The 24,372-nt window shown below is 39.3% G+C and overlaps 1 protein-coding gene across 12 annotated transcripts in view; it reads left to right on the forward strand.

The window, feature by feature from the left end:
• Positions 1-24,372, forward strand: part of PRKAG2 (protein kinase AMP-activated non-catalytic subunit gamma 2) — a 251,980-nt gene that overhangs the window by 199,302 nt on the left and 28,306 nt on the right. For all 12 annotated transcript variants that reach the window (XM_054193035.1, XM_054193037.1, XM_054193038.1 and 9 more), the window contains one exon: positions 19,804-19,913. In XM_054193035.1, the coding sequence (XP_054049010.1) occupies positions 19,804-19,913 (110 nt within the window). The remainder of the gene's footprint in view (positions 1-19,803; positions 19,914-24,372) is intronic.

Genomic DNA, 24,372 nt, shown 5'->3' on the forward strand with positions numbered 1-24,372 from the left:
TCCTCGTTACAGATATGCATGCATCTGTTTAAAGCGGACAGCTGTAAACTACATTTTCCTTATGTGGCTGCTCTCTCGGTTCTTCGCTGCCCTATTACGAGCTGCAGTTTTAACAGAATGTGCTGTTCCTGATAGGAAAACTTTCCAGGAGTTCCCCTGTCTTGCAAGCACTAAACCGTGCTGTGGAGAAGCATGAATGTGTTTTCTCGAATTTGCCCAAAGCATTCGCTTACCTCTGAAAGATCCGTATTGAAGATCCTGAGTTTTTATTTTCAGAAAGGATTAGATTAGTAGATGCAAATGTGGATGCATAGCTAATCTCTCTGTGTGGTATTGTGAAGTGGCTAAGACTTTATGGGATTTGTTTTTCTGTAGTTGGTAACTGCTATTGTAAAATGTAGGACAAATATTTAAGGAAAACTTTGAAAATAGTAGGCTGAGTCATTCTGTGAGAAGAAATACCTAAGCTGATATGCTCATAAACCGGCTTCTTGGTTACTAGCCTGCTGCCTACAGTTGTGGGACTGGTCTGAAAAAGTAACACCTTTTATTTTAAGCTTTCTGTGTGTGGAAAAAGGAAGCTCTTAACAATTGGATTCTTGGAGCTTTTTTTTGGGAGTCCAGACAGAGTTTGAATTGCAATGAAATACTTGCGCCTTTGTGAATCTTGGAACGTGATTAAATATCAATATTTGGTGCAAGGGATTTGTTGCTAACCTATAGTGTTTTTTTTCTCGCACTGTTTAACTGTTTTTAGTTAGGCCTTCATTTTATGCTTACGAAGAGTCAGAAAGTTACCGACTTATGTATTTCTTCTTACAGAAAGCATCTTACTGCCAGATAGGAGATTCTAAAACCTGCTGAATCACTAAAGGTTAAGCCATTTTAAAAGGTATCCTAATATAAAATTATAAATTTAGATATCTGAAAAGGATGTCTAGGTTAAAAAAAGAAATCAGTTTTGAAAACCCTTTGTAATTTTAACAGTGTAACATTATTTGGAGTCTCTCAGTGAGGCTGAATCTCTGCATATGTCCTCTAAAACACTGCAATAAGATAACCCGAGTTCTTCAGAAAGTTTGGTAATTTTTTTAAATTGTTTTTTTCTGGTTTTCAAGCTTCTGTTTCGCTTTGTCTCTTGATTCATTTAGCTTTAAAACTAAAGCTTTGTCTGTGGGTACTCAGGCTGAGTGGGTGAGAGCAGTTCAGGGATCTGTCAAAAGGTAACGCCCAATAGCAAACCTGTGACCAGTTTAAAGTAGTATATGAATTTTCAAAGGAAGCAGTTGCCTTACTAGCCTTTCAGACTTAATGAAAACCTAGTTTTATGCCTAATTTTAAAGACAAGTGGAAAGGATGTAGAGTACTGTATTCAGAAGGGAAGGTGTAAGTAAAATTAACAGTGAATGTCAGACCAAAACTTAACTGTACGGAATGCTTCCATATGAGGAGACCTATAGAAGGAGAATTACAGAAAATTAAGATGCAGGTGGAAATGCAGCAGCTTAGTGGCAGTACGTGTTTTATGACCTAAATTTTTGCACTAGTTGCTGTAGTTGTATTTGTGCTAATATTGGGGGTGGGGGAGTAAAATGACATCTGACGGTGTTCACTTTTTTGTTGGACGGCAAGTAGTAAGTGCTCAGAAGTTGAGAAACTCCGTTGAAACCTCAATAAGATTTCATTAAGTGACTGTAGCCACGCTGTAACTGATGATATTTTGTCAAACTTAAAATCTCTCCACTGACACCTGAAACTGTGAGTTAAATGAGAAATTTGGAGCTTATTTTGAAACTGCTTTTCTGACTGCCTCTACTTTTGAGTATTTGCTCTTGCTAGCTTTCCAGTTTCCGTGTCTGTCAACAGTTGCTAACTATCTTGTGTATCAAATTATGCTGCAGTTTTCTTGAAACAGAGACCTTAATAAAAAGAGCTGAAAAATGAGGTTCAGTGTGTGCACTGAATGCCATCCAGTATGCTGAAACAGATTTTTGTTTGTCATTCTCCTCAAAGGTTACACAAATGAGAATTTGAAAGCACAGAAGGCATTAATTTAATTTGGATTCTAATTAAGGGGGCTAAATTGAAAAAATAGTATTAGAAAGATTTATAGTCTTGGTACTGTAATGAAGTATGCAAAATCTAGCCTGGTGATGTGATTTTTAAATAAAATGGTACTGTCAACTAAAGGGCAAGTTCTTTTATTTATATGCATTATATACAAAGAATGTACATAAACTATTTTGTGCATAGTTAATGTGGATGGTGTTGCAGAAAGAAGTGCTGGTCATCTTTTTGCTTTAAAATGTCTTTACTTCATATATCTGTCTGGATTCTCTAGGATCAGTGCAACTTCTTGGTGGGTCACTGGTTCTGTCTAGCATTGACTTATTAATACTGCTCTTGTGATGCGTAAGGGGAAATCTTAGTGAGATGCTGTTAAACAGCATCAACTTCACTACAGCCGAAATAGGATGGGCTGGAGGCTGATTATGTGCACAGAGGAGAAGCACTGGATCGGCCAGTGGATATTTATTTTATTTAGGACTCCCTAAAGGACCTTTTTCCTAATAGGAATTAGAGCAGGAAAGTAACAACTCTCATGAAAGACATCCAGAGTCTCTTTTTAACTGAGGGATGCTCCAGAATAAAATATTCTGAACTCATCCTGCTCAGTATTCCTTGGGTGGCAATGACCTACGTATGTCTCCTCAAAAAGTATGAAAGCTACCTGTTGATGGGTGTGGAGTTTCTCATTGTAGCTTGAAATAGATAGTGCTGAGGGACCTCTCATGAATATATATAAACAACCAAAAACTGGTGGTCTTCATACATATTGTGGGTTTGCTGTTCAGCTCTAGTGTTTGTGCTGTCATGTTTCTATATTAAGGTTGGTTTTACTTCTGATCAATGTCAAGAGTAGTTCTGGGTTTTATTTTACGGAGGATACGATGAGCTTGGAAAAGAGCAAGGAGAAATTATTGTGAAGATCTAATATGAAAAAGGGCTTGAGTTAACGATTTAGACTTACTAACTTTAATTTGTTAAGCTGTAATTCCAGAAGTGGTTGTGTTCCAACAGCTACCTGTGCTGTGAGAGGAGAAACTGGATTAGAGTAGCAAATGAGCGGCAAATGTGTGCCTATCAATTGTACTGATTTAATTGGTATAGTTTTAGCATGTTATTTTGGAAACTAGTTTTGTTGCAGTGTTGGCTCTCATCCATGCTGATCTCTTCCATTTGCTCAGCGCTGGTAATAAAGTAGTAGTTACTGGAAGCAGAATTAACTACTTTTCGGTAGCATCTGCTAACTTGGGGAGTCTTTCCAAAGTATTTTCTGCAGACAGAGTTAAGTTAATTGCAGGGTTCTCCTGTATCTCTGCTCAATTCCTAGTCTGGAAAAAAGAATTCTGTAAAGTGCGTGCAGCAATTGTAGCATCAGCGTCATGGGACTGATGCGCTCGCTCTTGAATGCTCTACTTCTCTGGATTGTTGCACAAAGCAGCATTTAGACAGTTATTTGATAAACAGTTTGCATTAGAGTGGAATCTCTCCTAGTAATGCTCTGGCCTTCATCTCGCTCCTCCTATATCATCCATCTCTTCTGTCACATGCTCATTTCTGGCCGTCTGCTGAAACAGACTTTCACCAGCAATTGCATCTCCTCGTAACTAATTGTTGTGTCTGGGGTCATTCCTTCCTTGCTCTGCAGATCTTATTGTTTCTTATTAAAAGTAGTTTCTTATTGAGCTCTTCCTGTCTGTCAGCCTCCCACTGTCAAGTGAATATCTGAATCAAGGTATGAAAACAGATGTCACTTTGGGGATAAAAGTAGTCAAAAGAAGCTTGTAATAAAATGCATGTTAATGTGCATACTAGATTTTTCTTAATTCTTAAGACCGAAGGATCATGTGCTCAGGTTAGGACATAGTGAAGTTAAAGCATTCTTTTGCAACTGCAGTTAATTTCTAATAAACATTCATTATGTGACTGTTAAAGCTGATGCTCTCTGGAGTACAGAACAGCCCACAAGATGTGCTTTGAGATATCAGCATACATGGTGATGGTGATAGGGGGTGTTTTACATGAACTTTTCCGCAGATAAAAAATTGTAAGTGGACACAGCACGAACTTACTAAGCAGAGATGGTAATTGGTGTTAATAGACGTCACATGGCCTTAGAGTTTCAGATTATTTTCCCTTCCTGCTTTGGAGTTACTTTGTGGTGTAACATAAGGGGCATAATGGCAGATTCTAAAAAATCTTAGTGCTTTTTCTCCTGGCTAATCTGAAGTGATACTGAACACTTGCATCTCAAAGTATAGACAATAGCTTATTCCACTGAATTTACTCAGCTTATGTTTTCTGTCATCTTGCAAGAAAGAATATCAAGGAGACGATGGGTTTTTCTGTGATGTACTTTCCAGAGTTGTTAAAGAATAACATATCTGGAGTATTCAAATGTTCAGCTTTATAAGTTTATGCAAGAAATTACGATCAACTCCCCCACTGTCCGGGGCAGTCTCATGTCCTTTGTCTGCTGGTTTGCTATATAGTAGCATCATAGGTTTATTTTTTTTTTTTCCTCCTGGAAATTTCTGTCTTCAAAGTTGAAAATTATGTTTAAATGATAGGTAACTTAAAGTACGAAACTTTAATTGAGCAGTGCAAAAGAAGCTATTGGGAGTTTTGTTGTCTTAGATGAAGACTGTTCCTGCAGTCCACACGTATATCTTGACATTGTGCAAGTATTGCACATGGTTCTTGCCAGCCCAGCGTTCACTGTCTCCAAACAATCCTAACTCTTTTCCTGCTCCTATGTAAGATACGACTGTCTTATTCTTAACATGGTATTTATTCTTACAATGAGGAAAGCCCTGCTCTGTCTTGACTAGGAAATAACCAGTTTGTAGCAGCTAAAGCATGCAGTCTTTCTCAGGAAACAAAATTTTTCAAGCCTTACCATCTGGGCAGTGATGTTTTAGTAAGCAAAAGATACAGCCCTGTTACACAGGGTGTGCTCTGAAACTTTCTGTGTTGGGTCTTGGGGGATGCAGGAGCTTCTTGATGGAAAAGCTTCATAAAATTTTAATGTCGTCAAAACGTTTTCCCTAATTTGTTCTTGGAAACAGTGAGACTACTCTGGCTGAGACTTCCTAGAGAAAAATCTATGGAAAAACGCTTACCATGGCAATGAGTCCATGTAATTGCTTTGGCAAAGCTGTAAGCAACTGAAAACAGTTCTACAGGAAGTGTTGGGGCTGATAGTGGCCAGGTAGTGTTGCACCTGCATGATTTGCAAACATTATCTTCCGAGTGAAAGGCATTATTGGACAGCAGCTTTCTTGAGGAACATTAAGACAACGTGGTATTCTTCTACACTTGAAAGGCATTACTGCTTCATGTGTATGTATACATGTTAGTATCGGGTGGCCAGTGTGAAGTACTGTTTTGCAATAACCTTTACTGGCCACTCTTGCTCGTGCTGTCACTTTCATCTGCATCAGATGAGGGATGATGTCAACTCTGTTAATAACTTCAGTGGAGAACTTCCTTGATCCAGAAGCTCTTTGGTTTGGTAGTGGGCTATCACAGTTGGTAAGCAATTGCTTGATATAAGGTCAAAGGCTTTGGACAATATCATCTCAACTTCCAAGTGTCCCAAGAACTCCCTGATTTAGAGATACTGAGTTTACAGTGTTGTGTGCTTGAGTGATGATAGACATAGATGATGTGATGATATCAGTGTTGCCTTATAGATGACTACAAGATGTTGTTACTTGCCTGTGTCTGCTTTCCCGAGCATTATCAGGATTGAGTAGGGTGCCTATACAGTCCTTTCCTCAAGAAACTTCCTAGCTAGTGGTCTGCAGTGGTCTATCTGATAGACCTCTACGATGCCCTGCATATACAGGGAAGGACAGTATAGATGAAACAATATTATTGTTGGTGGTTTGATAACCTCAACTGTTAAATTTGTCTATCGTGGTCAAATCAGTGCTCTTGGAAAACTTGGTGCCTTGGGGCATGACTGCGTACTAAATGAAGGTGAGTTGCTTTGAGATGAAGTAATGCCAATGTGACAAGAATGATAGACTAATATCTGCATAAGTTGGCTCAATGTAGCTGTTGCTAAACAATCATAAGAAATGTCTCTGCTTACTAGTCTGCAACAGATGTGACTGTCCTTTAAGATAGGAGGTTTTGTAATGTATACAATGTTTTTCGAGAACTCGAGGATGGAAGATCACAGGGCTTTGTCTGTGGAACATTTCTTCAAGTCAGGTCACTTACATCAGCACTGCTTTTTGTTAGGAGCTTGCTCTTTGGGTAGCACTTAAGCTGTCTGCAGTTACTTTATTGATTTGAATATTTTGACTTCCAGAACTTAAAACAACACTAGCATTGCATGGGTTTGGGGGAAGTAGATAAGTCTGAAACATCTTAAGGACTGTAGCATTTCCAGCATAAGTACAGGAGTTGATGGTACTGTTTTTCATAACAGTTCTTGCATCTGAAACAAAATGTACCTCTCCATACAGTTTGCCTTTGGATGCAAGCTGTGGTGGGCTTTACTGTGGCTCTTCTATGAGTAGAGCAAGCTGACAAAAGGAAAATCTGGGAGTGTAGGGGAAAATCCTTCTGTGGAAGAGTTGCGCCAAAGGCTAGGATTAACACATAGCCAAAGCAGTTTAATACAAACACAAGCATAATTAGGTTAGACCAAAGCTGAATTTGACTTTTAGGTGTCCAGCTTGGCATCTAGATGGAGCTCTGGAAAGCCTAAATAACCCTATCCTTCTAAGAGTGAACCACATCTAAGAGGTTTTTGGATGTGATGTGGCTATCTTCAAGGTAGCTTTCAAATACTATTTGAATAAATCTAGCTTGTTTTTAGATTCTTTCCTTCTCTGCTGAATTTTATATGAATTTTGCTGTTTTATGTGAACCATTTTGGTGAATTTGACAATATTGAAGTTAAATGGCACTCCTGCATTTTGTCTAAAAGCAATTTTCATACGCTATAGACAAGCGGTTTTATTTGTGATGTGAATTTTTTTTTTGCTTTTAAGGTGTTTTTTTTAAATTTTTTTTTACAAGATTATTTTGCTTTTCTCTGTGTATTGTGATGGAGTATTTAGTTCCAACAATGGACATTTTAAGAAACAGAATCAAATTTTCTTTTTTTTTTTTTTTCCCCCCTACCATTCCTTTATACTATGGTATTCTTTTCTGGTGCTTTGTTTGTTTGATGAATTTCTTCTGAGCTAAGACACAGAGGAAGAAGATATCTGAGGTGCTGGAGAAGGGACCAAACTGAGATAAGCATAGAAAAGGGCCATATATGACACCAGGAATACAGAACTTGCATTAAAGGAGGAAACTAAAAGGCTTTGCTCATTTAGCTTAGTAAAAGGAAAGCCAAGAAGGGATGCGATAACACTGTATGTATGAAAACATCCTGTAAAGGGTGGGAAGGGGGTAAACACCAAGGAGGAAAATTAACTGAAGAACAACATTGGCACAAGAACAAATGGATATAAACTCTTCCTGTATAAGCTTTGAAAAAGTATTCTGGCTTCCAGCATAGTTACTATAGGAGTGAGTTTGTAGGACAGACTTAGAATGCTTTCAGTCACTTCAGGATGGAGCGGAATCGCTCAGTGATAGGGGTTATGTGGCTGCCTTTAATAGAAGACTCTGAATGCCATAGTGCAAAAGGTGAATGCTCTGCTCTGTACAAGCAGGTGCATGTATATCTCCTGCCATAGTCTTGCTTGAACTCCCTAGTATTTTTTGAGTCAGTTCCTTAAAAAAACCTCAAACAAAAAAAAAACTAATGGTGCTCTGTATGGGCATCATATGAGTTCAGAGGAAGATCACCTTTGGGTGAAGTTGCAGTTTGCCTGTGATAGAGAGAATGGATCAATAGAACTTCTAAACTAGGTTCCAGAAAACTGTATCTGAGTACAGTGTATTGAATGCGTGTTGGATCTCATCTGCTTTAGTTAGAAAACTGCTAATTCTCTTTCTGTATAGCTTCAAGCTACACCTGCGATTGGATAAATCTCTTAAGTGGTATATTGAAACAGAACACTTCATAATCTATAAACAGAACACTTCATAATCTATTAGCATGCATACAGATTCATATAATAGCAATAGTAGCTATTTAGAAAATGTTGGCATGCATAGGGAGGGAAGGAGAAGAAATTTGTAAGGGGAAACTGGAGAGAAATGAAAATGTAAATACTGGATTGTTAAGTTATTGTAAGTAGTCATTCAGGGTTTGAGACCAACAATTTATTAGACCTGACAAAACAACTTCTCCAGCAAACATAGTCCAAAGTCATTAAGACCTAAACCTAAAAATTTGTTTCTTCCTTAAAGCATTATATAAATGATGCTTTGTGTCTTCAGTGGCAGTTCTCCTAAAGGTTAGGTGCTTGCCCTGTTCAGGAAGGGTATGCAGCTTGTGAAGATGCTGTGTACTCATTTTGCAAATGGCTTGTCTTGTGAATAATACTTTGCTTAAGCTCCTTGTTTAGGTTTGATCTTAAACTAATTCCTAAGAGACTTAAATAGCTATCTGTTTTCTGAAGTGTGTGCTAACTGTGTGTAGCAGGACTTATGCTTGCTTTAAAGAAATAGCAAAAGTTCGAATTGTTTACCAATCTTCTAGTATAAATATTAAGGATACGGGCCTTGTTTATTCTTTCATTAATCGCATACCTTAAACCTTCCTGGAATTCAACTCCAGCATATGTTTATTGATATTAATATTCAGAGGCTTAAAACCATTTTTAGTGTCTTGTGTTTTGTGGCCTGCATCTTGCAATCTTGAAGAGCATGCCTGCATTCCAGACAGGCGACATCTTAAATTAGATCTTTGTTTGGGATGCTTAGGGAAAAATCATAGTGCTTGTTGTCAAGGGAAGATCTTGAACATGTTTTAGAAAATTCTTCAGGTCAACTTAGTCTTTATTGTGGTGAAAATCTTAGAAGCATGATTAGGTTGCAGGCTGAAGTTCCTACCTTTATTCAGAAAACCGCAATGATGTAGTGTTCCTCTAAGTACAAATCTTTAACTTTGACCGAAAGTTGATTTAAGTGATAGTGGGCTGTTTCAAAAGCATCGGTTGGACTTCTGACACTGTTTACCAGTTAGTCGCTAAACAAGGCAGGTCTTGCTTGTAAACAAATAAGTTTCTCTGCCTGCCTGGGCAAGAAACTTAAGAGTTACTATGATTAGCTCTGGAATGTGAAGTTTCTTAAGCAGCTCATCACTTTTTTTTTTTTTTTTTTTTTTTTTTTTGTCTGCCTCAAATCTCATGTAATCATTTGCTTATCCACATTGCCAGTGGAGGGCTGCACTAAAAAAGAAGTGTTAACTTCTCAGCCCATTTTCCAGGACTTACTTACTCCAAAAATGAGAAACAAAATTCAGTGCAGGATTTTGAAGTGTGCTATGAATACAAGGAAGATTGAAAAAACAATCTGAATCTGTTTCAGGCAGCTATTTGTTTTAATTTTCTCTTACAAGTCTTCACTACTACTGAAGTTTGAAGAAGTGGAGATATTTAAGCCTTCAAACCAGAAGAGTGGATCTTTTGAAGCATATTCAGGAGCTAATAACCTTTTTTGTTCTTCGCTAAAGCAGGATATGCTTATGCAGTTGCAGACACTTGTCCCATTCCATGTTTAGGACCTTTAAGGAAGGAGACTGTACAATGTCCTGAGATTGCTTTGTTCTGTCTAACCAGCTTCTGGAATGCATTAATAGCTCTTTAACAGCTGGGGTGGTTTTTGGTTTGCTTGTTACTGCGTTTAAGCAAACTGCTTTTTCTTCCCTATTTCTGCTATAGCAAATCAAATTAATAGCAGGGTAGTTCTCACACAGTATTAGTGATATTTAGTCACTCCCCTGATTTGCACTCATCCAATTGAGTATTCCTTTCAGATTCTGGTATTCTATGACAGATCACATTAACTGCAAACCACTTATGAATTCAGTTTGAAGATATCATGAGGTTTAAAGTATTGCAACCATTTCTCACTCTTACTGCAAACTCTTTGAAATGTGTTCTGTTCCTGCTTTAAAGATCACTAAGGAGAATGATGAATAAAATGAAGCCCCGATTCTCTGAGACTCTTGCAGTGTTTTCTCTGTGAAATACCAAGCTATTGATAAAAGCTCTTTCACAGTGACTTGTAGAAAACTAAAAGACATGTAGCATGAACCTGCATGCCATTCTGTACTAGCTGATTCGCATAACACGGACCATGAAAATGTTTCAACTTTGAGAGGAGTTTGGACTGGAGTTCATATCTTCTGCAAAACACAGTTGTCATCCAGTCTTGCAACCCACTGGAAAAAAAAGAAGTCATCTTACTAGTTTTGCTGAGTTATGCAGCTACCTTGTGGTGATTCTACCATATCTTTTCTACATGTAGTAATATCCAAGCTTGCTTTGAAATCAGTGTCTCAAGCGTAGTATGACTTTTTTCATTTTGTGTCCACCCTCTTTTTTTCTTTTTTTTTTCATCCAGTTGATCATTTTATCCCGAGTAAAAACTGATTAGACTGAACTGTTCTTGACACAACCGTATTGGCTTTCTTCTTTGCATCTGATGAGCATCTCTTGTAGGTACTTTCTAATAGAAACAGGTTTTAACAACTTGCTCAATACATACCTAAGAATTCTGACTGGTTTTGAATTTGTTTGTCTCTCCTTTTGACTGGTACTGAACTAGCAGAGTTTGGAAATGGTTGCTTTTATCTAGATCGACTCCTGTTTACACATCTAATAACCTGCGGTCTCTGCATGAGGCAACTCCTTGTGACAAGGAGAGAAAACATCTCAATTACCTTAATGATCTAAAGTGACTGAACAGTTGCACGAGCTCTGTAATTCAAAAGACATACTAAAACATGTGCAAAAAAAAAAAGGGGGGGGGTAGATGCAAGCAATCCTGAATGTTATGTTTGAAAGCGTCTTAAGCAGTTGCAAACAATTCTTGAACTGAAATGTTTTACAGTGTGTTAGGTTTCTTTTAGCTTGTCACTGTTACCAGAAATGATTAATCTTTTCCTGAAGACTTGAGCAACAAGACAGTGTGGACTTAGTTCTCTTCATTTTTATTTACCTGTTAATGTACCTATTGTCTGCTCTTATTTTGTGTACCTCTAGACCCTCTTCCTGTTCGTAGGATAAGGTACAGTTTGCAGGGTAGAGCTTGCTTACTCTAATGTCCCTGTGTGCTCGCGCTTCTTTAAAATCCTGTTCTTCCTGTCATGTCATGTATTCATGCTGTAATATGTAATTGAATTAATCTTGGATCACTGAAGAAGCTTCTGATACTGATCTCTAGATACACTTCCCATCGCTTCTTTGTATCAGAGTATCTTACATCTGTAAACTTACTATGATCTTTCTTTAGCTGCCAGCTCCTGCATTCCTTTAGGTCGGGGTGGGAAGTGTTCAATCTGCAACATCCATATTAAATAGCCTGTGGCTGCATGAATAATACTGCAGTGTGACTTTAATGTGTGGTCTACCAGGATGTTTTAAAGCTCTTCACCGCTTTCCAAAAGAAAAAACAAAACAACAAATTTGTCTGTGTCTCTACATCCTCTCTTTTTGGTTCCTTGCATTTGAAATCCTTTCAGCTTGTGATGGAATAGTCAGCTCCTATCACTGTCATCATATTACTTCCTATGTATTAGACTTTAAACCTGTTTGGGTTTTTTTCCTCTCTAAAGTTGGAAGTAGTCCTTTGCTAGTCTTGGTTGCCATCTCTGCAGCAAAGTTGGGCTGAGCATGTTCTAAAAACTTAATGATGATTTATCTCCTGCTGCTTAGAGTAGGCATCCTTGTAACCATCTCTTCCCACTTTTTACATCCTTTTTTTACCACTCAGTTTTATCCTGTGACTGGTGACATGGGTGGTTATTTTGGTGGAGTATTTTTTCTTTTTCTGGGAAAAGTTTCCTCTTGAATAAACAGAAATCAAATGATACAGTACAACATAACTTCTTTTTTTCTGTGCTTGTCCTTCTTAAACTATGTTAGTATTCTTCTCCTACCAAGTCTGACGTTGGTTCAGCTTTTGGTGTCTTGTTTCTTGTCCGCTGTTTCCAGTGTTCTTGGCTTTTTAGCAGACAGCGCAGCAGACTGAAAAGTCATGCCCTCTTACTGCATTATTCTGTGACAAAATTGCAGTTTCTTGTTCTTCTCTCCCAGTCCCTCAGTTCCCATGCTTTTCACGGGATATACCATGTATGTTTTGTCTGTGTATCCTTCAAACCCATCTAAAAATCTAACAAATTAGTCATATTTCTCTTAGAGAAAGTAGGTTGAAGTCAAGCTGTTGCTTGTGATCACAGCAACACACTGTACACAGCGTAGGACTGGATTCCTTTTCAGAATCTGTTCCTGTCTGTCCCTTAGCTGAGGAATACTGATAAAATCCTACCTGAACATTTGATTCCTGAAATGTTGTTCTTGAAACTCACTTCTTCATTCAGATGCCTCCATTTCCCTTAAAAGTCATGTTTCGGGGGTTGTTGGTGGACTTGTAGAAACATCTGAGGAATAGTTTGTGGTTCTTACTGTGTAGTGTCACTGTTGCTCTTGGAGTGGATTAACTATATCCATTCTGGATGTTTTTTCAGCTCTATTAGAGGTGTTGGGTTAATGACTTACACTAGAACTACTACCATCTCCTGCACTGTGAAAGTTGTGGGAGAGGTTATCAAGCATATTAAGGAAATCATTCAGTAAGTTCAGACTGGAGGGGAACTGAAACTTTATAGCCAATTTTGGTGACAACTTTGGGTAAAAATGCAGGCAAAAGAACAATTTGCAAGGTTAATGATGTCTTTTACCTATTGTGTACTCTGCCAAGGGTTATCTATAACAGTAGGGAGAGAGGGTAACTCGTGCTGGCTTATTCAAGTGATCAGTCACCCTGGTGTCTTCTGGCACCATTTGACATAGCTAAGCTGATCTGATGGCTAGCTGCCACAGCAAGGATGGTGTCCTTGTACTGTATAGCTTCTAGTGTAAGCAAAGGGCAGGAATCTGCTTGCCACAGGGCTAGATATGGGAGCTGAATAGCCTTAAAACTGGCACTATTGGGAAGTCGATAACTTCTGACAAATTCAGCTTTTCCAGCCGACTTGGGGATTTTGTTTTGTATAAATCCAGAAGCAGTGTGACAGAGGGAATGGAACCACAGAGCCCATGCAGAGGGATCAGTGGCTGACGCTACTATGCAGTGCTGCTGCTTATGCTGCTGTGGAGCCACGTTTTAGAACTGGCCTTTGAAAAGGTGGAGTTATTCTGTATTTGCTGACAAAGGAGTGTTGGCTAGGGATGTGAAAAATTACTCTGTTAAATGGCAGCTTAAGCTAGATGTATGTGAACAGTTCTCCAATTCCTGTTTTCACTGTAATGATATGTGTTTGTTGAAGTTGTGTGTTTTTTTTTTTATTTCTATGTTAACAAAAGACTTAATTATTTTACTCGATTAAGTGATATAAAAGAGAGTAGTACAGGGTGCTTTTGTTGGTCTAACACCCCCTTCAGTAAAGTTTATCAGTGTAATTGTACCAATAAATTTCACCTAATACATTGCTGTTGGATCAGTTCTGTAGTAAACATTGGGATGAAAAATATCTTTTGTCTCTCACATTTTAATTCTCTAGCATCTGAAATGTGATACTCAACATATTACTTGACTTTTTTTAAAGTAGGAGTGTGACTTGGAGTAACCTAAAGTACAGATATGTATGTGTGCAGTAACTGAAAGGAAGATGTTTTTTCCAGTAACTAGGTTTAGTACACGTGAGACTATCACAAAGTCCGTTTCTATTCCCTTCCGCATTTTCTTTTATCCACCGTCTGAACTGGCTGAGGTGGTTATGCTAATAGTAGTCAGGCTGAAGTGTCTGGTGCTGGGAGCGCTTAGCTCCTGCTGCTGTAAGAAAACTCCAAGGTTTTAAAGTTGCACAGTTTCCCAGACTGATGCTAATTAAAAATCAGGGAGGATGGTGGAATTCTTGTGTATATGTGGTTTCTGTCTTTCTCTAAGTTGTTCACCTAGCTAGACAATTAGCTAAGTATATCTTTTACATACTGCTATCGGCTGTTTTTTCCCTTCTTTTTAAAGGGCTTTTAAAATTTGGTAGCTAATTTCGTAGTAAACTTAGAAATGTCCGTTATACAAACAGTTGTTTAGGTCCCTAAGAAGGGTTTTTTGTGTTCCTCAAATGTTTGAGAATTACTAGAGCTACCAGCTCTCAATCTAACCACGAGGAGCAGGGGTTCTACAGAGAGCTGCAGAGGCATGATTGTGGTCTGTGGTGGAATTAATGCTTTAAAGCAGATAAGGGAAAGCAGTCTCTGTGGAACTCTGTCTTCCTTTCAAAAGCTCCTCGAACCACAGACTAAACTTGAAATGTGACTGGATACCAGTGCAGAAATACAAGGACCCTAATATAGCTGTAATATAATATATAATAGGAAAGGCCATGATTTTGTATTGTTGAAATTGGGAAGCATGTATGGTCCAGGATCTTGTTGTTGGGTCAGCCCAGTATGAATATAGCACAGAAATAAGGTCTGTGGTTTGCAGTAAACACTTCTGGGGAACTTTCTGTAGGCTTTTGTGCCACAGGATTTGGAAGCTTTTCAGTATGTGTAGACCATATGTGTTACTGCATGTTGCTGTTGTCCGTCTGCAGGCGCTTTTTTTTTTCTCTTTTTTCTTCATTTGAAGGCCTTGAAATTCTGAGGGGGAAGCTACAGCAGAAAAGCACCCTGCGTGGTGGCAAAAGGATGAGTGGAACTGAAGGTATCTGTAGATCTCTGAGGAAGTTTCCCTTTCATTTATGAGGAATATTCAGATGATAGTTCTACCTTAGAGCTCTCTAAATAGACAGTTATACTTAGTACCAAGTCCCACTGCAATCTCTGAGTCAGTATCACTGAATAGTTAATCTGTTAAAAAAAAACGCTGTGATGTTTTTGTTAAATAATATTAACTGCCTGAAATAAAAAATTAAAGCGTATCTCATGGTACAGTGAGGGGTGGGAGAAAGGAAAGGAGTAAGAATCGCTTGGTCTTAAGTGAATAAGACTGGGGAGTAGAGTGACAGAAATACAAATAGATTGATCTTCCACTCTGTAAAGGATCTCCACCGGTAGGAATAAATAAAATGCCGATGCAGACAGGGAATTTACTCTGTAAAAGGCTATATGAGACACTTTCAACTTCAGGTGTTAAACTGTCAAAAAATCCTGTAACATTTCAGGTGACTTCTGTTGTGCTCTACTAAAAATTGCAGAAAACAGCACTGGGAATTTGGGGGTTTTTGCCTTCACCTTTCTGTTTTTTGCCAAGAAAGGTTTGACCAGGTGATCCTTGAGGTCTCTTCCAATCTGGGATTCTATAATTTGGGGAGAGGGGCTGCATGTGGAGAATGTTCACTTGTAAAATAACTTTCAGATAAATCTTAAAGATATAAGCTTTCATGAGTGAACACCCACATGGAAATACACATTTAACCACTTATTAGTGGACTCTTCTCTTCCCCTGATCCTGCACTAGATTAAGATGTCTCTTGCTGTGAATCTGCTCTGTCTGTGAGCCAAATAACTTCCAGATCATGAGGTGAGAGTTCGAGGTTTGAAAGCTGAGGTTTGGCTGGAGGCAGTGTCCTAAGTCTTGGCCTAGGCCTAAGCTGAGGTGCAGCAAATGTACTCCATAAGGCTTATCTGCAATTGCCTTTGCCATGCCAGGGCAGTCGTCTAGTGCCTTTCCATCTTTCCACTCCTTGCAAGAGTTGGTGCAGAAGCAATTTGAGAAAGGCATACATGGGGCATCTGACCAAGGGAGAAGGAATACTATAGACAGGAATGTCAAGGATGGATGGTGCTTAGCACAGCTGCAGCTCTGGTTCAGCTTCCAAGGAGGAGGACTTGCTTAGGAAGTCTGTGATCTAAGAAGCTGAGCTGTAGCATGTAGTTCTTCTAATCTGTGGCCCATCAGTGTGACATGGCTTAGGACATTTTAAGCATTAAGTTAGTGTAACTGGGACTTCTGCAGATGAGGCTTCTTATGCAAATCTAATTTTGGATACCTCAGTCACTTCCTCAAGCAGGAGCAGAGACTTTATGTCACCTCTTGTTCATGTAGTACACCATTGCCATATCAACATCTGAATAAGTTACTGACTTTATGGTGAAAGAGCAGCCAGTTGGGCAGGTGATCTCCTATGCATATCAGAGAAGACAAGCAGAGACTGAGTGAAATTTTAAGTCAAGCTGAAAGGTATCTGTTCTTGTCCATCCGAAGGGAGTACTACTTTGCAGGTACTGGATAAAACTGCAGAAGGTTAATAGTAGCCAGAAAGGATGAGCATTTATCGAAAAAACAAAGGTGACTGGAACTAGAAAATAAATAGGTAATAAAGTAGTAATATCCTAATGGAGATTAGGGTCTTTATATTTGATTGATTGTATTTGCAGCACAGTGGTGGTTGGATACAAACAAAAGCAGCAAGTTTGTCCTCTGGAAGGTGAGAGGAACTATAAAGAAGACTGCGGCCTGTCCACTTGTGCCAAGCAGAAAAGACGGGTGTGAGCACACTCCTGGGATGTCCTAAACCTTCAGCTTGAGAGACCTTTTCTTCTTTGAGCAGCTGTATATACATAATGCACATACAATACCTGTACAATGTACAGAGAATTTGGTTACGGCATCTGTTCAGTAATCCCAAGTAGTTGAAGGTGTTAGAAGGTCTTAAATTTCCTTTCCAACAGACATTTGATGAAGTCATGTAGGCCATATGAGTTAAATCAGTGCTGCTTATGTTTTGCATGTTTAGTTAGTAACTAATAAAGCAGTGCATTATATTTACAGTATAAGGATCTTCTGTAGAAATAAACTTCAGTTCCAGCTGGACAATTGAATCCCTTGTTCAGGTCCTGCTAGAGTTTCCTAGCTTTTTATATGAGTGTTAAACAGTGCTTATAGATAGCTGTCTCATGCTTGTGAACATGTGTAAGTTTCCATTGTCAGTTTGGGAAGCAGTTTTGTGGTGCCACCTCTGAGTTGGAAGACAACGTAGGGTGAGATAGCACCTAACAAACCCATGCACCCTGAGAGGGTGAGGATTGTTGAGGTCCAGCTGAAATTGTGTTTGGAGAGTGGGAGTGTATGGCAAGTGAGAGGAGGGCTTATAGGCGCACCTTCGCTGTGCAGGTCAATACGGAGTTCTTGACTGTGGCTGCCATTAACATCCTCACCTGATTACATCTGGCAACATGTCCTGCTTTATAGCTACTGCCCTTGCTATTGTGATACGTTAAATTTACATAATTGTTGGTAAGTTGGCACGATGGTATTGATCACTGATGTGCTCTGCTAAGAGTGTAAATTTTTTTCAGCTACAAATAGTTCCTTGTTTTCTAGTTTATCAACTTTTTGAGGTGTTTCTATGCTTGTTTCTACCTGTGGTATACTTAATTGTATATAAAGTCACATTGTTAAGACTACAGAGTCAATAGGAAGTACAGATGTGGAATTAGAATAGTAACTTCCCTGGGTACATATGCTTGTAGTTTCTGGGTATGTGGGGAAGGTTTTGGAGAACCTGTGTTTCAGTCAGTGTGGGGAGTAGCCTTGGTCTGCTGGTGGTTCAGAACTGTTGGACGACTGTCTTGCTTGCTGTGGTAATTTGAATGTATCTAATGAAAGAGGCAGGGGACTAAAATTGGAAGAAATCGGTTTCGTCCTGTTCTGTGGACTGATTGTTGTTGTTTTTGTAGTGCGGAGGAAAGACATGATAGTGCAGTGTCTCTCTAATGGTTACTGATCATGTTAGTAGCCAGTCTTATTTCCTGATGATTTGACTTAGCATTTCAAGTGCAGTTCTCATTGTGTACTGTCCCATGGAAAAAGTAGGAGTTAAAGTAAATAAGGCCTCCAATACTGCACAAAGGGACTGCATTTATGGTTGTAGAAGCAACCTTAACTTCCTGAAGACCGGAGTTCTTCACGTATCATCTAAATGTTCTTATAATAATGTTTTTAATGCTTAGTGTCTTGTCCCCTCCCTGCTTCCAGTTTGTGTATTTTTTAAAAAAAACAACAAAACCAAAAAACTCAACAAAAATCCCCAACAGCTCACTCTGTCGCAGGGTCATTGAATTAATTTTGTACAGACAGTAGCTGCTTATGCTATTGCAGAAGTTAAAGGATGATAAGATGTTAGTATATTATACAGTTATATAAAGGTTTTTCTGTCCCAAACTACCCTTTTTAATGTCCTCTATACATGCCCTTGATGAGCCAGTACCAGTTCCCTTTTGGGATCATCTCATAAAGATTGCTTCCCACCAGCATTGTCAAAGTCTGACTGCCTAGTCCTTTCCTTATCAGTTTGCTCACATGGTTTCCTAATCTCTTATCAATTTTTCCTAGCTCCTGCTATTTTCACTTCTGGACCTGACCTTTATAGGAATATTAATGCAACAAATTATTATTATGTTTTTCTTCTGCTTCCTCCCTGTTGGATTCTCTCATCTGTATTCCTATGGAACTTCTATTTCACATTGCTTGCATTTCAGTGGGGAAAAGGCTTTTTTTCTTTTTTTCATTTAAGAGTAGCGAGAGTTGGAGATGAAGGACTTGCTTAATACATAGAAGAGACTGCCTGTGTCCTAGAGTAGCCACTTGCAGGGGAGGTCCAGCTTTGATGCTGTAGAAATGGACTAAAGAAGCTGTGTTGAGCCACTTTGTTAAAGTGACAAATAATTTATCCAATGCTGGGTGATTGATTTTGAGCAAACCTAGCAAACTAGGATTTTGAGTTTTTTACCTTCCTAATATGAAGTTTTTCAACGATCAGTAGGTATTTCAAGGGGGGGTTGTTTTTCTTTTTTCTCCACTCTTCGAATGTTTAACACATGGCCAAGTTTCTGTGCGTAATTACAGGGTCTAAAGTCTGATGTCTGATGGAGGGGTTAACCTTGACTAAGTTCTAGGTACCTCCTGTAAAGAGTGGAGGGCCAAACTTTTTAAAAAAAAAAAAACAAGCCAAAAAGTAAACATACCTGAGTAGATCAGAAGGATGTATGCGTATGCATCTAAATTCAGACAAATGCAAAGTAAATTTAAGTTAGTATGGACTGGATTGCATGTCCTTGCTACAGATATGCCGCGCTAAAACCATTCCAGCCAAGTGCATCCTTTTTTTATAAATAAATTGTTGGGTTCATGATGTCATGTGTGAAGTAGCCTGAAGAGAACAGAACTGATTATGTAACTTGTCTGCTGCCTCTTTAGAAAATAAAAAAAATACTATATGAAAAGTGGACTGGACAGAGATTGGAGAAATATTAATTTAAGGAGCTTGAGTTAGTTGAGCCTGACACTACATAAGTTTCAAACTGGCTTCCTCCATACATAACTAGAGTTCAGGTGCATATTCCGATAGTGTGCTGTTAGAAAAACAAGATTTTGTTTTTTTTTTAAATATAACTCTTCAGTACAGAAGTCCTTTCGCATCAAGGAAGAACAGTGCGTTTTGTCTTTGTTCTGTTTAATTTGAAAGGAAAGATGAGTCTGAAATGTAAAGTGCAAAACTATGACTGTCTGTCCAGATCGGAAAGTGTGAATTTGAGTTTTCCTGAAGGGCTGTCCTTCTGCAGTGGTGTTCAGTTGATTTGGCATGCTTTTTACTTTTTTTTTTAAGTTTACTTAAATAAAACAACATAATATTTTTACTTACAGCACTTGAAGAATCGGAAAGTGACATTTATGTGCGATTCATGAGGTCACACAAGTGTTACGACATTGTTCCAACAAGCTCTAAGCTTGTTGTTTTCGACACTACGCTACAAGTGAGTATTCTCCTTTCAGTCTGCCTTTGCTTGCAGTTCTTTTTTCTTTTTTTTTTTCTTAATGAGCGTTTCCTGAGTGTTAAATGAAAAAAACTTTCAGATGAACCCAAATTTACATTGGCTTCTTCATGACTATCAGAATTTACATAAAGATGCTTTGTGTAAGGATGCCTGTGCAATAGCTAATGAGTATCCAGGTGTTTCCTGTTCCTGCTGTATTGGTAGGACAATTTAGGACTAAAATGGATGGCTTAACTATGCAAATTATTACATTCTCCAGAAAATTTTTGTTTTCAATTTCTCATTTTGCTTTTAATCAGTAAATCATCTGCTAGACTCTTGGCTGTGTCTGAAGAGTTTGTTTGCCAAAAGAAGGCATTAGCTGCCTGCTATAGAAACTGACTAATCTGTTCTGCAGTGTGGTAGAACACTGTGGCTTTCTTTTGTTTCCTGGATTTTGCAATTGGTGTGTTTTGGCTTGCATTGGTTTTTGTTTGCTTTGGTGTGTTTTTTCTTTTAAAGATGCTCCAATTCTGGCTTATCTAAGCCCATTAAGTAATTTTGGTCTGGAGTGTACTGCTCAATTAGACTTTAGCTTTCCACAGTCAGAGGCAACCATGCAATAGATACGTAGTCCCAAAATGTTCACAGAACCGTCTTGTGTATCAGATAATAATATATAATGCTAGATTGAGTGCTGTGATCTTTTAGATGGTGGAAAGCCTGCATTGCACAACAAGGCAAAGTAATGGCGTGGATCAAGAGCGCTGCACGCACATTAGTCTATTCGTACAATGACCAACAGCATCTTTCTTGGGTTCTGCAGCATGGCTAAAAGCACTGAAGCTTCAGTTACTGCTAAGTACAAAACACAACTTTTAAACTTCAGCACTTGACTTTTTTTATTACTTAGGCATCTCCCCAGTGAGGGAGTTTCCTTCATTTCTTGACTCAGTTTAGACTTTGAGCACACTGAGGCTTCAATGCGTTGCCTCTGATACCTTGGCTGAGTCCTTACAGGTAAGTACCCTATGCAGAAGTTGAGCAGGGCTGTGGTTAAGGCTCTGCCTGTGTGCTAAAGGACCTCCTGCTGCTAACTGATATGGTAGCCAAGAAGGGAACACTGAATGTAACGGTTGATCACCAGTGTCTCATGTCAGATTATTTCCTCCTTTACCCAGAAGGCCAGACTTCTGTAAATTTTCGATCCCTAAGCACCTTGTTATCAATGGAACAGTCATTTTTATTTCCTTAGGGTTTTTCCATCTGCTTTACTGGACACTGGATTTTGTAGTGAAAAGACACCCAATCTGTGATAAGTGTTGGAAAAAGGTAGCCTGTAGTCTTAGAGGAAGAGCTTTCAAGCACACAGACATTAGTCCTACAGAGTTTAAACGTTCACATTGTTGATTTTTTTTGTATGTTCCACTTCTTGACTGTTTTGATACAGTCTTTCAAGTGCATCTGCCCTTCCATTTCACCAGTCACATGGACTCGATTGTGCAAGCACTGTAAGCTCTAGTGAAGAGTATCTGTTACATTTAGGTATAATACTAATGAATAGTTTTTGCCACATTCCTTTCCAGAGATTTCTTTCTCTGTCTCTCAGAAGCTGTCTTCTTTGGGAGGTTGATTGTGTTGGCGACTTCACCGGCTCATTGGTAAAAAGTCCTGCAATATTTCCTCTCTTCTGCCCAAAAGAGAGAATGACTGTCAACTCCGGACTAAAGAATTCAGACTCCTTTGACTAGAAAGGTCAAATTTGGGATAGCAATCTTTACTGTTGCTCTTTCAGCTCTTCTCAAGGACTATTAGCTTCCTTTTGATTCCAGGGAATATTTATGCTCACACTGAGATAATCTGTTGGGAGTTGGTACCTGCAGCTTGTTGGCATGACCCACAACCTGTTGAGTTGTCAGCTGTCAGTGGTCACCTGGGTCAAAGGCTTGAGCTCGGTCACTGTTGCAATTGGAGAGATGAATTTTCTTTATTCCATGAACTAGTTAATCTTGGAGCCATTAGGGCAGGTCATCCATTCATTTTGGATTTCCCAGATCTCTTGATGAATTACATAAAATCATGCCAGATACCAGTTTTCATTGCTGGAGGCATGTGGAGATAATGCTGTTAACATAAAGAAGTTAGAGTTTCATCTCCAGTTGTTGAGCCTGTGTGAGGTAATACTTGGAGAAGCAGAGTGCGAGTGAATAAACCTTGTGAATATTCACCATAAGGAAAACAGGTGACTTAATGGTGATGGAAAAAAATTTCACCACCACCACCAAAATCCCTGTCTTACTTGTAATCCATGACCATCATTAGGGTTCCCAACTAAAGAAGAACAAGGCATGCCTTGGTCTATGATCCTGGTGTCATATTCTCAGTCTGCTTCTCCAGGTATTTGAAAGCAGTGGTGCTAGAAGAGGAGCCTGTAGTTATTCATGCAGACTCTGATATGGGAGAAATGTAGACCATATCTTGAACCTGGATTACTGGTGAGGGGGCTGTTTGATTTTTACTTTTCTTTTTTTTTTTCTCCAAACTGCAGTTTTTGTACCATTACATTTAATCCCAGTTGCTTTAGTCTTAATTTGTAAAGTCATAATATTATTGTAAAGCTGTAGTCCTCATCCAGCGTTGACACTGTCTTCCAACTTTGCAGGTTTCACAAAACTAGTAAATTAAAGGGTTATTTAAGAAAACATTAAACAGGTTGATTTGAATGCTGGGCTACACTGCTAGGAGGTTTTCTGAATACTTCTCTTCAGTATTCCCCTTTGTAGTTCTTTACCTAGCATCTTGTATTAATGTTTCACCTTCAGTATCTTCAAAACACACTATGTCAGGTTGATCAATGTGCCTGGTGCACATACATGTGTCTGGAATATGAAAACAGAATAGTTGTTTGTTTGTTTTTTTTTAAACAGCAGAGTAAGTAAATGGTGGAGACCTAACAACAACCTCCTCTGGGTAGACCCAGATGGAGGACCTTGCACTTGGTCTTGTTGAACTTCATGAGGCTGGCCTGGGCCCACCTCTCCAGCCTGTCAAGGTCCCTCTGGATGGCATCCCTTCCCTCCAGCGTGTCAGCCGCCCCACACAGCTTGGTGTCATCGGCAAACTTGCTGAGGGTGCACTCAATGCCACTGCCCATGTTGCTGACGTAGATATTGAACAGGGCTGGGCCCAGTACTGATCCTTGAGGGACTCCACTTGTCACTGGCCTCCACCTGGACATGAACCCATTGACAGCCACTCTTTGGGTGCAGCTGTCAAGCCAGTTCTTTATCCACTGAATTGTCCATCCATCAAACCCATATTTTATCAGCTTGGAGACCAGGATGTCATGTGGGACGGTGTCAAAGGCTTTGCTCAGGTCCAGGTAAATGATGTCAGTTGCTCTCCCCTTGTCTATTGATGTTGTGATCTTCTCATATGGCCTCCTTCAACATGCTGGCCATGCTTCTTCTGATGCAACCCAGGATGTGGTTGGCTTTCTGGGCTGCAGGTACATGTTGCTGGCTCATGTTGAGCTTCTCATCAACCAAGACCTCCAAGTCCTCCTCCTCAGGGCTGCTCTCAATCCATTCTCCACCCAGCCTGGATTTGTGCTTGGGATTGCACCGACGTATGTGCACTTGGCCTGGTTGAACTTCATGAGGTTTGCATGGGCCCACCTCTCAAGCCTGTCAGGGTCCCTCTGGATGGCATCCCTTCCCTCCAGTGTGTCGACCGCACCACTCAGCTTGCTGAGGCAAACTTGCTGAGGGTGCACTGAGTCCCATCCAGCAGATGGGGTGTTAAACAGCACCAGTCCCAGTACTGACCCCTGAGGAACTCCACTCATCACTGGTCTCCACTTGGACATCGATTCATTGACCGCAACTCTTGAGTGTGGCCAGTTCCTTATCCACTGAGTTGTCCATCCGTCAAATCCATGTCTCTCCAATTTAGAGACAGGGATGTTGTGTGGGACAGTGTCAAATGCTTTGCACAGGTCCAGGTAGATGGTCAGTTGCTCATCTCTTATCCACTAATGCTGTAACACCATTGTAGAATGCCACCGAATTTATCAGGCATTATTTGCCTTTAGTGAAGCCATGTTTGCTGTCACCAATGTTCTTCGTGTTTTAATTTTTAATATATATAAAACTTACGTATTTTTTTAGTATATAAATTACTTATCTTCCAGTACTTCAGGACTTTCTATCAGTTCTTGTGTTTAAAATGTAGTACACAGCTTTGAAACATTGACTGTCCGTGAATCCTCTCGAACTGAGAGGATTTTGCAGATATTTGTCTTTCCTGGATCTGTTTCACCCCTACCCACATCAGTGTTTCTCTTAATTTAAAACAAAAAAAAAAGCCTGGTTCCTTGAAAAAGTTCTCCAGAGATTTGAATTCAAGTTTTTAATAATGCTAGAGCTAAAGCAGAATATCTAAGGGCTCACTTTTTGCC

The sequence above is a fragment of the Rissa tridactyla genome, chromosome 2 (assembly GCF_028500815.1).
Source record: "Rissa tridactyla isolate bRisTri1 chromosome 2, bRisTri1.patW.cur.20221130, whole genome shotgun sequence".
Classification (NCBI taxonomy): domain Eukaryota; kingdom Metazoa; phylum Chordata; class Aves; order Charadriiformes; family Laridae; genus Rissa; species Rissa tridactyla.